General features: G+C 39.8%; 1 protein-coding gene across 1 annotated transcript in view; it reads left to right on the plus strand.

Moving 5' to 3' along the window:
- Positions 1-16,670, plus strand: part of LOC120783927 (oxysterol-binding protein-related protein 10-like) — a 149,275-nt gene that overhangs the window by 29,230 nt on the left and 103,375 nt on the right. The window contains exon 4 of the mRNA XM_040117334.1: positions 15,457-15,536. Within this exon, the coding sequence (XP_039973268.1) occupies positions 15,457-15,536 (80 nt within the window). The remainder of the gene's footprint in view (positions 1-15,456; positions 15,537-16,670) is intronic.

Consider the following 16,670-nt stretch of genomic DNA (forward strand, 5'->3'; position numbering starts at 1 on the left):
TACAAGGGCATTGAAATTATCGTGCAGATCTCTCAGTTAAGTAATAGAAAAATACATAAAAGATTAGATTAGAATAGATTTAACTTTGTTGTAGTACAAGTACTGAGACAACAAAATGCAGTTTAGCATCTAACCAGAAGTGCAAAAAGCATATAATTGCAGATTTATGTACTTATGTGTAGAGATATATAAATAACAGTGAAGAGTATATATGAATACACCAAGATAAATACAATATGATCAGTATTAAGAGTATAAATAGTGAAATAAATGCCATATATAGATATATATGGCATGTGCAGCAGTTACACTAGGCAATTGCCTAGCAGGTATAAGTAAATATGCAGTATGGATGTAAGAATGAGTAAAGCTAGTAGTAGACATTATATACAGAGTAAACAGCTGGATATGAATATGTTGTATACACTATAGGTCTATAGTGTAAACTATAGGTACAGTATAGACAGCAAAAATATTAATATACTACAGGGCAACTATATACAGTACATACAGTATGGACAGTAGGACAATATGATTTGGTATGTGAGAGCATGAATAGTGCAGTTGAGTATGTGCAATAGTTTGGCAGTGGTAAGTGGGAGCAGGCAGCTAGTGAAGTAGAAGCAGTTCTAGAACCTAGAAAAGATACAGAATAAATAAAAAGATGCATATAAAAAAAATATAGGCAGATAAGTAGGGTTCAACTCCCCCTCCTTGATTGAACCAAGACACCAAGCTGGTGATTACCTCCTCCTTTTTTGGCCGCTCATACTGTGCAGAGAGGTACTCTGGGATGAGGATCTTTAAAACCATGTGCATGTATGATGCCGGGTCCACATAAAGTTTTTCAAAGATGAGGTCCATCAAGTCTTCCACATACCCTGTGCAATATTTGACATACAAACACTTTGTTTACATTTTTTCATTTTTATGTATGTGTCACAAAACAATGACTGAAACTCTGTTTAAAATTTTCTTATAATGGCATGTGACACCTTATATAATATATAGTTTTTTCTCAGGTATATTGGTGTATTTTTATTTTACTTATTGTGTGTTGAAAGTATTATGAAACTGGAGTGCAATGGTTAATACAACATGTACATTACAAAGGTTCTTGGCTGAAAAATAACGGAATGTAACACTTATGGAATGTAAGCTCAGTCTTCACCAGTTTGGCTGTGCATTCTCCCTTGCTGGCCTTTGGTAAGTAAACTTTGAGGAGAGAGTCTCCAGCAGATGTTGTGGCTTGTGTTTGGCCAGCATTTTCATTGTAGTGTAGGGCAGCCAGGTGGAATCTTGAAGTACAGTAAAAATCAAACATATCAATAATTGCAGAAACAGTACACATGTTAACAAGTTGCAAGTAACCATAGTTTAATTTACCTGCACAACATTCCAGGAAATGGAAAAATAATGTTTTGCAGGAGCCTCCAAAGATGGTAGTGGGGGCTGAGTTTTGCAACAGTCTTCAGGATTTTCTTGTTTGTCAGCACCTTCTCCTGCTTCTAGAAGGCAGGATTTGCCAAAAAGGACAATAAATGTATATATCACATCATAATACACATGTGCATGTAAACACTTGTACACACACCCACATAATATCCTTGTATTACATAAATACAGCCACGGCTATCCAACTAAGGAACAACTACACTGTTGGTTGCAATGAACAGCTTCCATGTAACAAAGGCCTCAAGCAAAAGGCACATTGTACATCTTGTTTCGTCATCTTGTGCTGGGATGGGTTTAGCCAACCTAATGTCAGAAGTGCTATGAAAAGAGAATAAAGCGGCTAAGAGCAGGTAGAAAAAATACCAAGGGTATTATCAAGTTAGCTAGCAAATTAGCCGAAGCCTACAGCGGATTGCATGTATTATATACTGCTGGTAATCCTAAATCCACCTCCACACTTGAACACATTTCAAGATCTTGAGATCGAAAAACTATCAGCATATTTCTACATAATTTTAGGTAAAAGTGGGCGTATAGTTGATTAGCAAAACCATTTCAACACAGTCCTCAACCTACAGCCGAGCAATGGTGTACAAATTAGCTACAACTAACAACTCTGCACTTGAACTCTCGGTGGTAGCTACTTTGTTTGTTTTAAACATAACAAATCCACAACTAATAAAGTTTACTTACAGGTTGTGATCCTGAATCTCCAGACTGGCCCAACATTGTGGGAAGTGCCCCATCTTTCAAGAGTAACTTTATGAAATTCCAACATCGAACTGTCCCTCGTTTTAGAAAGCAGTCCTTGGTAACATGAAGGGAACACAAAAAAAAGTTGGGGTTGTACTGCTGAATAATAGTGTTAAAATTAAGCAGTACAACCACAACCTTTTTTTGTGTATGTGAGTGCCATGCGCTTCGGGCTTTGTAACTTAGCAGACCTTTTACATGCAAAAAAAAAACAGAAGCTATATAACACATGTAAGGAAAGGGAAAACCCAAAAAGCATATTATATTGGCCAGTTTAAGAGGGTGTTTCAGTATTTAATTATAATTATTTTTGCACACCTCCAGGTTGCAAGGGGAATTAGTTATATATATTACCTTTGAAAAAATGCTAAACATAGTTTTTGTTTGTTTTGGATATTTTTTAAGCTTTGTTCTGTTCTTTGTTCTGAAAGAGATGTAATATTTTTTGCAGCAACTCTATGATGAGCTGGTTGCCAACTTGTTAGTTTCCTGCATGAACAAGGTAGTATTTGTGAGATTTAACGTTAATGGTCTTAATAGGCCAGTTAAAGGAAAAGGGTACTAACATACTTGAAAAAAATGAAAACTGACATAGCTTTCATCCAAGAAACCCTTCTCACCATGCATGAACACAAGCAATTAAGGAGAGAACAGGTACTATTCAGTAAACAATTACTGATCCCCTACGCTGTTTTTTGTTAGTTAATTGGCATATTTACTCAGAGCACCGGACACTTTTGAATATATATGCCCCTAATTGTGATGATATCTTTTTATCCAGGACATTTTTCTCAAGGTATCAGGATGCCATCAACATATGCTCATAGGGGGCGATTTTAAGTTCTGTTTAGATCCCATTTTGGATAAGTCAGCAACTTCTGCCAAAACTAAGGCAGGTAAAACAACCCTGGTGTTTATAAAGTACTAAACAGACATTTGTTGGCAAATAAAACCTCAAACCAGGGGCTACTCCTTTTTCTCTAGCTGTTATTTTCATACCAGAATAGACCTCTTCTTATTATCAACACAAGTAATTCATATAACATTAGAGTCTGAATATCTGCCAAGGATACTTTCCCACCATTCACCTAATACCCTGTCCATTCTAATGTCTGAGAAGACAGACTTCGACATTCGATCTAATGTCTGAGAAGAAACCGACTTCTTAAAAAAGCAGATTTCTGTAAGCTTATTAGGGAACAGATAAGGCTATTATGTGAAATAAATTGTGCCTCCTCTCCCAATAGTTTTGTATAAAGGTGGTACATGAAAAGCGTGTAAAATAAACCAAAGTTCAGTGTGATGTATGTCTTCGGATTTTGGTGATCCATTTATTCGCAGTTCAGCACATGCTCACCTTTGCATATGTAGATTGCCCGTATTCAGATAACAGCATTGTCCATATTCAGTCACCATGATGTTTCCATTCAGCCAAAATTACAATCAAAGTATTCCAAAGATGCTGATGTCCTGTCACAATGACATGGTCAAAAACGTTTTGCTTCCCCTTTCATACACACCTGCTTCTCATCACCTGGAGATTAGCTATATGCACTCTTCCCACATCAATGCCCCCCCCCCCCCCCGGTCAGTGTCAGTACTGCATGAGCATACACAGTATCATAGTGTATTAGATAAGGTTAAATAAAACAAACAAAAAAACTAAATGATGGCTCCAACAGAAGAGCCCCTAATTGTTAATGGCAGGAATGCATAAACAGTTCACTACATATTTATGTAATGGAGCCAGGAAAAAATCCTCTGTGGGACAGAGGTCATAGCTTGTCTAATTACAGCTTATGTTGCAGCTTGTTGAAGAAGGCAAATTTTGATCACTGGCCTATCCAGAGTGCTCGTCTTGGTTTGTACTTGTGCAAAACATACCAGTGCTTTCCCATCTGGATAGGTCTCTAGAACTCTCCCTAGTAATCAGTAACTACATGGAGCTGCATGATCTGCAAAAAGTACAATGGAACTTTGATGCTACTGTAGTAAAGGCAAGTGTTCTCTTACCCAGCTTTTCCAAAAAAGGTTGGCAATGTGTTGTACTTGTCTCCACCTCCTTTTAATGTAGACGTCAGTCTTTTCAAATAGTTCAGGTAGTAAGACTGGTTTTCTTTTCATTGTGAGCAGGTGATTAGGTGTGAGAACTTCTAGATCAGTGGAACCTTCGGATAACTTTATGATGGGACGGTCATTTAAAATGGCTTCGACTTTACACAGAATTATATGGAATCCCGAGTCACTCAGGGTTTGTTGATTTAAAACGTATGTTAGCATCCATCTAACCATCCTTATGATGTGCTGTTTGTGGATTGAAGCTCCACTTTATTCCTTCCTGCAGAAATGCCTCTTGTTATTCAGAGCAGCACAAGCCTCCCTCAATTCTCTTTCAGCACCAATGAAACCTGCGCAGAGCATTTATACACGAATCAGTGTCCAGTGAGTAGGCAACTTCCAGGTGGACTATTCTACATTTCACACATGTAACAATTACTCCATAGCGCTTTTCCGGGTCATGTCCTCTCTTGATCTCAATTGGCCCAAAATAATCAACTCCAATGTTGGTGAATGGAAGAAGATCAGGAACAATTCTTTCAATAGTCAAGTCTGGCATTTTTTGCTCATCTCACTTCCCTTTATGGCGCCTGCAGAAACCACAGAACCAGACAGGATCTTTCTTGTTTCTGTATTAGCACTGGCAATTCAATATTTTCTCCTGTCTGGAGAGAACATGGTTTCTTCCCCCATGGCCTGCCAGTTAGTGGATGACCTGCTCTACCTCCTGAGCCACAGGATGACTGGATGTTTTGTCTCCTCAAGCGTAGCTGCCTTAATCAATCTCCCTCCAACTCTAAGCAATCCATCTTCCAGAACAGGGTCTGTTTTGTAGATGGTGCTATCCTTTTTCACTCCACATTTGCCAGATGATAATACATAAAATTCATTGTGAAATCTTTCCTGCTGAGTGAAACCAATGATGGATATTTCTGCTTCTGAAATATCATTTGGAGTCAAACTCTGTCCTTTGAATACAGCTTTATTCCATTACATTTCCTCTTCCACAATTGACATTGGTGTCTGCATCCTCAAAGATTTGTTTTCTTTTTTAAATCATCTCCAGTAGAGTCTTCCTTAATTTCAGGATCCATGCAACTGCCCTCTTCAGCTGTATCCAGTCAGAAAAGTATGTTATCAGTATATGAGTGGCACTTGGTTATCCTCAACAATAATTACATTGGTTGTGAGATCCCTTTTGAACTGCGGGTTGTCAGCAGCAATGTCAGAATCCAGGCTGCTAGCTGGCAACACTTTCTCTCCTTTCCACAGAAACTCAGAGCCTTCAATCCATCTTCTGTTTGTCAGCAAATGATTGATCTTTAATCCCCTTGAGGCTTTGTCTGCAGGCTTCTGGGTGGTATGAACAACCTCCACTGTAGGACATTGGTTGCTCTGATAGATATCTTGTTCGTCACAAAGGTTTGAAATTTCTTATCCTCATTTCTGATATACTTTAAAACTGAAGTACTATCAGTTTCTCAACTTAAAGCTGTAGTTCCGCTCTAAGCATCGTGTCCACTCGAACGGCAATAACAGGGGCAGTGAGTTCTAAATGAGGAATTGTCACTTGCTTTAGTGGTGCCACTCAGGCTTTTATTAGCATGAAAGAGACATGACTCCTGTTGCTGTTGTTCTGCCTCCTGAAATATGTCACAGTGCCATATCCACTTCCACTGGCATCTAAGAAGTGATGTAACCGGATACAAATGGGTTTTCCAAAATCTGTCGGCTTTAGGCATCTGTCAACCTCGAATGCTGTCACTCTTTCCAGGTCTCTCAACCATTGGATCCACTTATGTTGGAGAGTTGGGGGAATCTGATCATTCACAAATAGCTCCTCCTGCACAGATCCTATAGTATGAGCTTCGTTGGAACTATGAGTGGTGCAGATAACCCCAAAGGATCATAAACTGAGCTGACCTCAAATAGAATCCTTCGTTTAGTATGGGACTGTTCCTTGAGTGCCATCTTGAACTTGAAAGTGTCTGTCTCGACAGAATAATGAAGGCCAAGGGCTTTCTCAACTGGCAGTTAGTTTCTGTCCAGATCCAAGTCATGATTCTTTGATCAGTGCTCTTCTGTAATGGATAGCAATACTCCACGATTGTTGCTAATCCATTTTGTTAAATGGAAGCCTCCCTTATGACAAAGAAATGTAAAATTCCTGACCATTTCGACACATCCTCCTCAGATGGCAAGCTCTTACGACAGTTGTCCATGTAAAAGTTTCCACTGACTGTCAATTACCTCAGCAGGGAAACTGTTGTGGTTTTCATCTGCAGTTGTCTGGAGTGTGTAACAAGCACAAGTGGGTGAAGATACAGCCCCAAAAAGATATTCGGTCATCCGGAACTCCACCAATTCTTGCTTTAAATTGCTTTCAGGCCATCACAAGAACCAAAGAGAATCCCTATCGTCCTGTTCCACCTTGACTTGATGGAACCTGGATTGAACAACAGTCATCAATGCCACAGGTCTTTACCTAAATCATCTGTGGACTCCTAACAAAGAACTGGTTAGGTGAGGGCCTTGTAAAAGTCGGCTTGTATTACTGGTAGAAAGTTCTTGTATTCCTGGTGGAACTTCTAATTTCTCTCAAACCTCCTCCCTAATCCAAGAATGTGCTGCTTGGCAACACATCGGTTGTTTGGCAGAGAGACCTCTTCTTCCTTAAAGGGAAGTTTCATGCTATAATGTCCATCTTGAAGTTTCACTGAATCTTTCATCATTTTCATGAACTTCACATCATGACATCTCCTCTTTGTGTTCTGATGTCTTCTCAATAAAATCATGGCTATACTGATTATTCAGCAACTCCTTTGGGTTTTCTATGTAGATCCTGTTCACAGGAGCAGTGGGGTAGCCACTCTCACAGCGCTCATTACTGCAACTTTAAAGGGGACCATTAATAATCCACCCCAATAGGATGTTAAAGCCATAAGGTCCATTTCCATGACTTTTGATTATTTCCTATGGTTCAAGCATTTTGGAGGTGTTGGTACCTATCAACAATTCCACTTCAGCTTGAATATGGGGAATACCAACACCACCCAGGTATGGCCACTTAGCCAAATCCTCTTCTTTGATCATGTTATTTGTGCTTACAGGCATCCTCTCCTGGGTGTAGACCTCTGATAAATAATAGAACATTTTCCCGGTGAGACTTGAAACCTCCAAACCTGTCAACGTGTAGCTGGAAACTGATGATTTTGAGTCCATGGTTAAGCGGATTTGAAACCTTCCATTCATAATTAGATTCCTCATTAGGTTTTCTGAACAAAATATGGACATACTGCCTGGACCTAGAAATGTTTACGTTTGTATGATTTTGTCTCCCTTGTTGGACTTCACCTATACAGGTAGGATGGACAGAATCCCATCACTATTCTAAGCCCCATATGATCATATTTGCACAGAGACAAGTGCGCTACTCACTGATGGTTTCTTTGGCTGCTTTGGGTCTGTGTTGACTGCTCTCTCTCTACAGTTGATTTGAATAATGCTGGGATGGTGTTGGCTGCACACCTTGCAAGTCAAGTGCTCATTGCAATTCTTGCTTCTTTACTTTACTCCTTTCTCCTTGAGAAAATTAATTTTGTCCCTGTGTGTCTTTTCCTTCAATCCTGGACACTGCTCCAATATGTGACCTTGAGAGCAAAACGTACAAAAGCTGGTGTTGTTTGCAGATGAATTACTTTGCCATTGAACCTGTTTATACTTTCTGGATTCTTCCAGTGTAAGGGGTTCAATGGTAACAGTAATTGTAAAACTGTTTCCTTTGAATCTCTGCTTCTGCTTGTGATTTCATCCCATTCATGTGAGTGTCACATGAACAGGATAGGTCATGTGTCATGTCAGGACCTTGGCTGCTGTTTTGTGTTGCATTACTATATGCATGTTGTTGTTGGTGTTGCATGGGTGGTTGTAAAGAGAACATAGCACAATGCAGGTTCCACATAGAGATATATAATAATAATAAAAAACTAATAATAATAATAATTAAATAATAATAATAATAATAATTAATAATAATTGAAGTAGTGTGTGTTGAGCGGGATCATGGGGACAGTAAGTGGTCTGCAGTTACAGATCCAGACTCTGCAGCTCCAGAGGCAGATATACCTATAGAAAGCAATAGGAGGACAGAAGAGAAAGATGAGAAAGCACAAAACTACGGGAAGGAGAAGAAGCCAAGTTAGTAACAAGTATTGATGGTATATGAGCATGTATCAATGGAGAGGGAGAGGATGAGAGAGGAGCTTGATGCATCATGGGAAGTCCCCCAGCAATATAAGCCTATAGTAGCATAACTAGGAGATGGTTAAAGACAAGCTTTAGCCAGCCCTAAATATACGTTTTATCAAAAATGAAGGTTTTAAACCTACTCTTAAACATGGAGAGGGTGCCTGCCTCCCAGACCAAAACTGGAAGAAAGTTTCACACTAGAGGAGCCTGATAGCTGAAGGCTCTGCCTCTCTTTCTACTTTTGGAGATTCTGGGAACAAAAAGTAAGCCTGCATTCTGGGAGTACAGCGTTTTACTAGGGGAGTAGGGTACAATGAACTCTTTAAAATATGATGGTGCCTGACCATTAAGGGCTTTGTAGGTGAGGAGGAGGATTTTAAATTATTTTCTGGATTTTACAAGGAGCCAATGCAGTGATGCTAACACAAGGGAAATATGATCTCTTTTCCCAGTTTCTGTCAGTACTTGTGCTGCAGCATTCTGGATCAGCTGGAGAGTATTTAAAGATTTGTTGGGACAGCCTGATAATAAGGAATTACATAATCCATCCTAGAAGTAACAGAAGTTTGGACAAGTTTTTCTGCATCTTTTGGAGAAAGGATGTACCTGTTTTTTGCAATGTTATGTAGGTGAAAAAAGGCATTCATTGAAGTTTGTCCTATATGGGAGTTAAAGGACATATCCTGATAAAAAAAGAACTCTGAGGTTCCTAACGGTGGTGCTGGAGGCCAGGGCAGTGCCATCTAAAGTAACTATATCATTAGATAATGTGTTTCTTAGGTGTTGGGAGCCAAGTACAATAACTTCAGTTTTGTTTGAGTTTAACAGCAGAGACTTTCTTATCATCCACTTCTTAATATATCTAAGGCATGCTTGAAGTTTAGCTCACTGATTGGTTTCTTCAGGCTTCAGTGACAAATACAATTGGTTATCATCTGCATAACAATGGAAGTTTATTGAGTGTTTCCTAATAATATTGCCTAAAAGAAGCATATAAAAGGTAAATAGAATTGATCCAAGCACAGAACCTTGTGGACCTCAGTGACCAAAATTTGAGTATATGAAAGTATACGTACACTGTAATCGATCTGGTAAATAGGACTTAAATGAGCTTAGAGCTTTTCCTTTGCTAATTAAATATTCCAGTCTCTGTAATGGAATGTGATGGTCATCAGAGTCAAATGTAGCACTAAGATCTAACAAGACAAGTACAGAGACAAGTCCTTTGTCTAATGCAATTAGATCATATGTAACTTTCACCAGTGCTGTCTCTGTGCTATGATGCACTCTAAATCTTGACTGAAAATTCTCAAATAAATTATTATTATGTAGAAAGTTACAAAACTGGTTGGTGACAGCTTTCTCAAGGATCTTAGAGAGAAAGGGAAGGTTAGATATGGGTCTATAGTTGGCTAAAACATATGGATCAAGAGTAGGCTTTTTAAGAAGAGGTTTAATAAAAGCTAGTTTAAAGGACTGCTTACACTCTGAGCAAAGCCAATTGAGTCTAATGATGAAATAGACGCTGTGCTAAGGCTATCATTATCAATGTCCAGATGAATATTAAAATGACCTACTATAATTATTTCATCTTTACTAGGGACTAAACTTGATAAAAACTCTCAGAATTCAGATAACAATACAGAGTATGGGCCAGGAGCACGGTACATTATAACAAATAGAGTAGTTTTCCGGGTTGGGTGCTTAACATTAAGAGCTAGGCTTTTGAATTAGGTATTTTGAGTTTAAGTTTAGGGTTGCTTATTAGGCTTGAATGGAAAATTGCTGCAACTCCACCTCCTCGGCCGGTGCCTTGAGGAGGGTGAGTATTAATATGACTGGGGGGAGTGGATTCATTTAAGCTTACATATTCATCATGACACAGCTTTAGATGGCAAAGATCTAAATTTTAGATGTTTAAGAGTCCACATTTGATTCTCCTCTTCTGTTTATTTTTGATATAATTAATATAGCTGGTCAGGTGCAGACACAGTCTCTATGGGGTTTTGGGTGTGTGACTGCTGAAATGGAAGCGCAGAGAAGTGTGTAAGACTGCAACTCTACCTCCTGGTCTCAACTCTGGGTTCTCATGGTTTTGGGTACTAATAAACTCTGTCTGATTCTTAGCTATGAGAGCTGCTCCATCCAACGTTGAATGATTGCCGTCTGTCTTAATCAAACCAGGTCTTCCCAAGAAAGACAGCCAATTAACTACAAAGCCCACATCGTTTGCTGGAAAACCTTGACAGCGAGTGGTTGAATGACCACATGCTTCCATACATGTCATCACTGGTCAGATTAGTTAGGGACCCAGAGAAAAACTACTCAGTAGTTTTAGTTGATTCATGTGACCTCTGATTGGCGTAATCAGGTGTCATTAGGGGCGGCTGTGTCTCAGGAGGTAGAGTGGGTTGTCCACTAACCGGAAGGTCGGTGGTTCAATCCCTGGCTCCTCCAGTCCGCATGTTGAAGTGTTCTTTGGCAAGATACTGAACCCCAAATTGCCCCTGATGTATCAATATGTAGAAAGTGCAGTATGTATAGAAAAGAGAGCTGTATGAATGTATGTGTGAATGGGTGAATGTGCCAGGAGTGTCGTCGATAAGACTAGAAAAGCAGTGTATAAGTGCAGTCCATTTACCATTACCACTGATGTGAATAACAATCTTACTATATTTACGTTTATCCTTAGCCAGCAGTTTGACTGCCAACTGAACTGGTTGGTGGTGAACCATGGGCTTCTGCTTAGGGCTACGCTTCTTGTTATGGACAGTCACCCAGCCGCCCTGACTTCCCAGGTGCTCGGGAGCTGCCGTGAGTAGACTAGGAGCTATGCTGGGTCGGCTCGCACCGGCTTCTGGGAGGTTGCTAAATACAGCAGCTAACAATTTGGTTGCCATGGTGCAGAGCCATACTACCAATTCACTGAGCCTCGCCTCCATCACTGCAAATAAACTACATTTATTACATGTACCATTATCACTAAAGGAGGCAGAAGAATAACTAAACACAAGACACAAAAGGGAGCAAGAGAGGGAGAAAGAGAGAGAGAAGCCATTGCTAACTGCTAAGCTAAAGTAACTAGCAGATCTGAAAAGCGTGTAAACAACCTTGAAGTAGAGAGACAGTCGAATTGTAATGTTAATCCAAAGCGAAACACATAAATCCAGCAATGTCCACTCGATCAGCTGTTGAATCCTGTGAAGGACAATCCTTTGAAGTAACAACGAGGCAAGTTTTTGACTTAAAATGTACTGCCTTTCAACAAAATAATGTACTTAAATACACCAATGAGAGGTGAAAGGGTTGAAATGGTCCTCAGACCCATGGTCTGGGCTAAAAATAAACCAACGTTCTGTGTGATGTAACTCTTCGGATTTGGTGATCCAATTATTCACAGTTCAGCACATGCTTACCTTTGCATATGTAGATTACAGCATTGTCCGTATTCAGGTAACAGCATTGTCCACATTCCATCACCATGATGTTTTTCGTTCTGCCAAAATTACAATCAAAGCATTCCAACCTCACTGATGTCCTGCCACACTGACATGGTCAAAATCTGTTTGCTTCCCCTTTCACACACGCCTGCTTCTCATCACCTAGAGGTTAGCTATATGCACTTCCCACATCAATGCTCCACCCCCCATTCAGTGTCAGTACTGCATATGCATACATAGTCACATACTGTATTAGATAAGGATAAATAAAACAACTAAAAAAATTCCTGATGGCTCCAACAGTTGCTAAAAAACTTAAATATAACACTCTATATACCTATAAGGCTAAAAAAGCCATTCTGTAAACTAAACAAAGCTACTATGAGTGGGGGAAAAAGCTCATACAGTCCTGTCCTGGCAATTAAAGACAGAGGAAGCTCAAGAGCAATTAACTGTATTCAAAATGAAGCTGGTCACATTACACATATCCCAAAAGAAATAAATGAAACCTATAAACAATTTTATGCAAACCTATGGTATGTAAATCAGAGTTACTGGAGGACCTGACTATGATAAATACATTTTTAATCTATTATCAAGTTACGCCAACTGGAGCAGGAGGAACAGAAAACTCTTGATCTTCAACTTTCCTCAAAAGAAATTGAAAATGCCTTAACTTCCTTATGATTTGCCCATGGTGAGTGACTCCCTGGACGCCCTGCATTTCGTGTACCATGCCCAAATCAGCATGGATGATGCCATCATCTACCTGCTGCACATGACTTACTCACATCTGGAGAGACTGGGAAATACAGTGAGAGTCATGTTCTTTGACTTCTCCATCATATTCAACACCATCTGTCCCTTCCGGCTTGCAGAGAAGCTCTCAGCCATGCAGGTAGACAACAACATGGTGGCCTTGATTACAGACTACCTAACCAACAGGCCAAAATTCATCCCACTGCAGGGAAGTCTTCTACATGTGGTGATGGGCAACATGGGTGCAGCCCAAGGAACCGTACTTTCACCGTTTCTTTTCACTATCTACACCTCTGACTTCAGTTTCAACTCTGGAACATGCCATATCCAGAAGTTCTCAGATGATACCACCATTGTGGGCTGTATTAGGTGGGACAAGGGGGAGGAGTAGGCGTGGTAGAGAACAGGGAGCACCACTTCACCCTCAACATTGGCAAGATCAAGGAACTGATGGTGGACCTCGAATGAAACAAGAGGCCCCCAACCCCTGTTACCATCCAGGGGAGGAAATAGAGATGGTGGACTTGTACAGTTTCCTGGGAGTGCACATAAAAAATAAACTGGACTGGACAGACAACGCCAAGGCCCTTTATAGAAAAGGACAGAACAGACTTTTCTTTCCTAGGAGGCTGAGGTCCTTTGACATGCGCAGCAGACTACTGCAGATATTCTACCAGTCTGTGGTAGCCAGCGCACTATTCTTTACTGTGGTGTGCTGGGGGAAGCAGCATCAAGACCGGGGAGACCAACAGACCTAACAAGCTGGTGAGGAGGGCCAACTCTGTTGTTGGACTAAAACTGGACAGCCTGGGGGCAGTGGGGGAGAGAAGGAAAAGAGATAAAATAAGGAGCATCCTGGGCAACCCCTTCCATCCTCTCTATGATGAGCTGACGCAGATGGGGAGCACCTTCAGTCACAGGCTGATCCGTGCAAGATGGAATGATTCAGGTGCTCCTTTGCGCCAGCAGCCATCAGGCTGTAAAACAGCGCCTAAGACCCCAGGTGTAGTTTACAAGGGTTGCCCCCTGTCCCCTTGGCTCTTTGTACCAGCCATTGAGCCTCTGACAAAAGCAATCAGGCAAGACATAGACATAAAGGTCCTCGAAGTGGGTTCATCAACCCATAAAATTAATTTTCTAGTGGATCATGAAAGCCTTTATTTGACAGATCCATACAATTCACTCACCAAGATACAAACAATTTTACACGCTTATCTCGGGATATAAATTGAATTTTTAAAAAAGGGAAATTCTCCCATTTACAAATTTTGTTTGTTTTGACTATCAACAAGATGGTCTTCAAACAGGGTTTGGAAATGTGGCCCCAGAGAGGGACTCACTATCTACAGGACTGTTATGACAATGGATCCCTGATGTCTTTTGAACAACTAAAAGGGAAATATTAGAAGTTAGTCCAGCAAAAACTTCTTTTTTTATCTACAACTGAGATCCTTTCTTTCCACCACTTTGGGACCCAAAATGACTTTGCCTGTGCTCGGTGATGTAGAAAAGTTGCTTCATGAGGGAATTGTATCTCGATTCATTTCAAGGATGTATTTTCTATTGGTGGATGGAGCCTCAAAACCAGGGTTCCATAGGTCTAGAGAGGTGTGGGAATCCAATTTAAATGTAACAGTTGATGCAGAGCTTTGGTCAGAATTGTACCAAAAAATTTTGTCAGCAACTATTAATGCTAGATATAGATTGATTCATTATAACTTTCTTCACCAGCTCTATTTCACACCAGAGAGACTGCATAAATACAACCCTGAGTTGTAAAATATGTGTTTTAGATGCGGTATAGAGAACGGCTCGTTTTTACATTGCACCTGGTTGTGTACAAAACTTAGTACTTTCTGTTAGGACTTCTGTGACATAATGAAAAAAAGTTAAAGGATTTAACTTCCCATTGGACCCATTGGATCCCATTGTATGTTTATTAGGGAATCTCACCACCATTAATGCAGATTTAAGAAGCTTTCAAAAAAAAGTTTTTAGAGATAGCTTTATGCATTGCCTTATGCATTTCCATACCCTAATAGCTAAATGGTTTTTGGAAATGAATAGTTGCATTCCACTCGAAAAGATCAGATATTCTCTCAGAAATAAACACAACACATCTAAAGATGTGGCAACCCTATTTGACCTATATGAACACCTTGCCAACGCCTGTATCAGATTTGATATAAAAATGTTATCAAAATTGATAAACCATTAGTCGCCTACATTGTTCACATTGACATTTACATTGTCTCTTGAAATTTTTATGTTGTAATTTTTTTTCTTTTTTTTTTTTTTGGACCATTACCTACTCCTTTTAGGTCCTGCTTTAGTTTGTATGTGGGAGGGACTGGGATTGGATTTGGGGCCATGTTTGTGTGAATTTTGTGTGTATTCTTTTTGTTTTGTTAAATCTAAAATTTGAAAATAAAACATTCCAAAAAAAGCAGTCAGCAGGATTCATGAAGTAGTCCCCTCCCCCTCCACATAGAGAGTTCACCACATATAGAGTGTAAAAACAAACAAACAAAAAACAAAACTCTGGAACATAAAAAAGATGAAAATTTGCATATCACTATGCAACACACATACATCTTTTATTTTTTGTAAACTGACATTTGAGAAGCACATATTTTGTATATTGTAGGTTATATAGGTTATTTCCTGACTCAGGTACAGACAGTTTTCTCACAGCAAGAAAAACTCCCGCTGACACTACGTCTCTGTGTTCTGTTCCTGTTAGCTCTGGATGCCCAGGAGCAAGATTTATGGATGACACAGCTTCAGCTGTGTTCCCGACGCCAATCTGACAGCAATGTCAAGGTACACACACACACACATATACACACAAACACACAAGTGACGGTTAAATGCCCACAAAGAATTGCTCAGACATGCATAATAAAGGTGAATATCTTGTGACTCTTTAAATTTGACATTGATCTTAAAAATTCCAGCTTTCCATATCAATCCTCTTCTCATCTCTGTTTCCTATTTTTTTTTTACAGCTGTTGTAAATGTAAAGACAAGTGTTTGGCCAGGCAGACAAGTGTAGTTACTGGATATAATGGAGCTAGACTGTACTTCTAGATAGACTGTACAGATTAGGCAATTATAAAGTCAGAAATTCTTGTCGTGTCTTGGTCAGGAGACATGACAGACTACACACTGATGCCTGACCAATCAGGAAGGTCACTGATGCCTTACCTTCCTGATGACACTGATGTCATCAGGAAGAAGGTGCCAGGAACCGACTCCATGGAACAACAATATAAAAAAACAATGGTGTCTGAAGCGGTGTAATACTGGCTTTCTTGTGCTTGGAAAAGCATAAAACATGAAAGAAATGTCAGAAAGGCAAGGGTGTTGTTACCAAATCTATGCTAACCTTTCCTCTGCTGAACATTTTTACCTAGCTGCGCCAACACATTCCTCTTTCACTTTGCCATGTAAATAAGTGTGCAAGGAAGAGCATTCTGTGCCCTTATTTGTCAACGTCACGGAACATTGTGTAAACATGCTCGTCTTTTTGTCAGGATGTCGTGAGGCATCCCAGAAGTGGCGTCGGTTGTTGTCCACTATGATATGCTACACTGGATAAAATGATTGATTGTTCTTGAAGCCCTACTTCTGTCAGGTCGAGCTATTATTGGGCTGATGGCGTGGAGTCTGAACTTGACATAATGCTTACTCTGGGTTCTGATGTGTGCAGTGGTGTTAAAATATTAGAATATACGCAGCAAATCCTAGAGCCTAATACTTTTCTGCGAATTTTGGTTAGTTTCAGGTATTGGCTTACACAAGGTTTAATATATTAAATAAATATATTCAGTAGCACTTTATCATCCAGCCCATTATTTTGTGGTATGAATCAGGTACCAATGAAATACTGACTTGTTCCTGAAGGACTCTTCACCAAACCTTTGCCTCTACACACCATGGCAACCACTGGACCAG

This window comes from Xiphias gladius, chromosome 22, assembly GCF_016859285.1.
Source record: "Xiphias gladius isolate SHS-SW01 ecotype Sanya breed wild chromosome 22, ASM1685928v1, whole genome shotgun sequence".
In the NCBI taxonomy this organism is placed as follows: Eukaryota; Metazoa; Chordata; class Actinopteri; order Istiophoriformes; family Xiphiidae; genus Xiphias; species Xiphias gladius.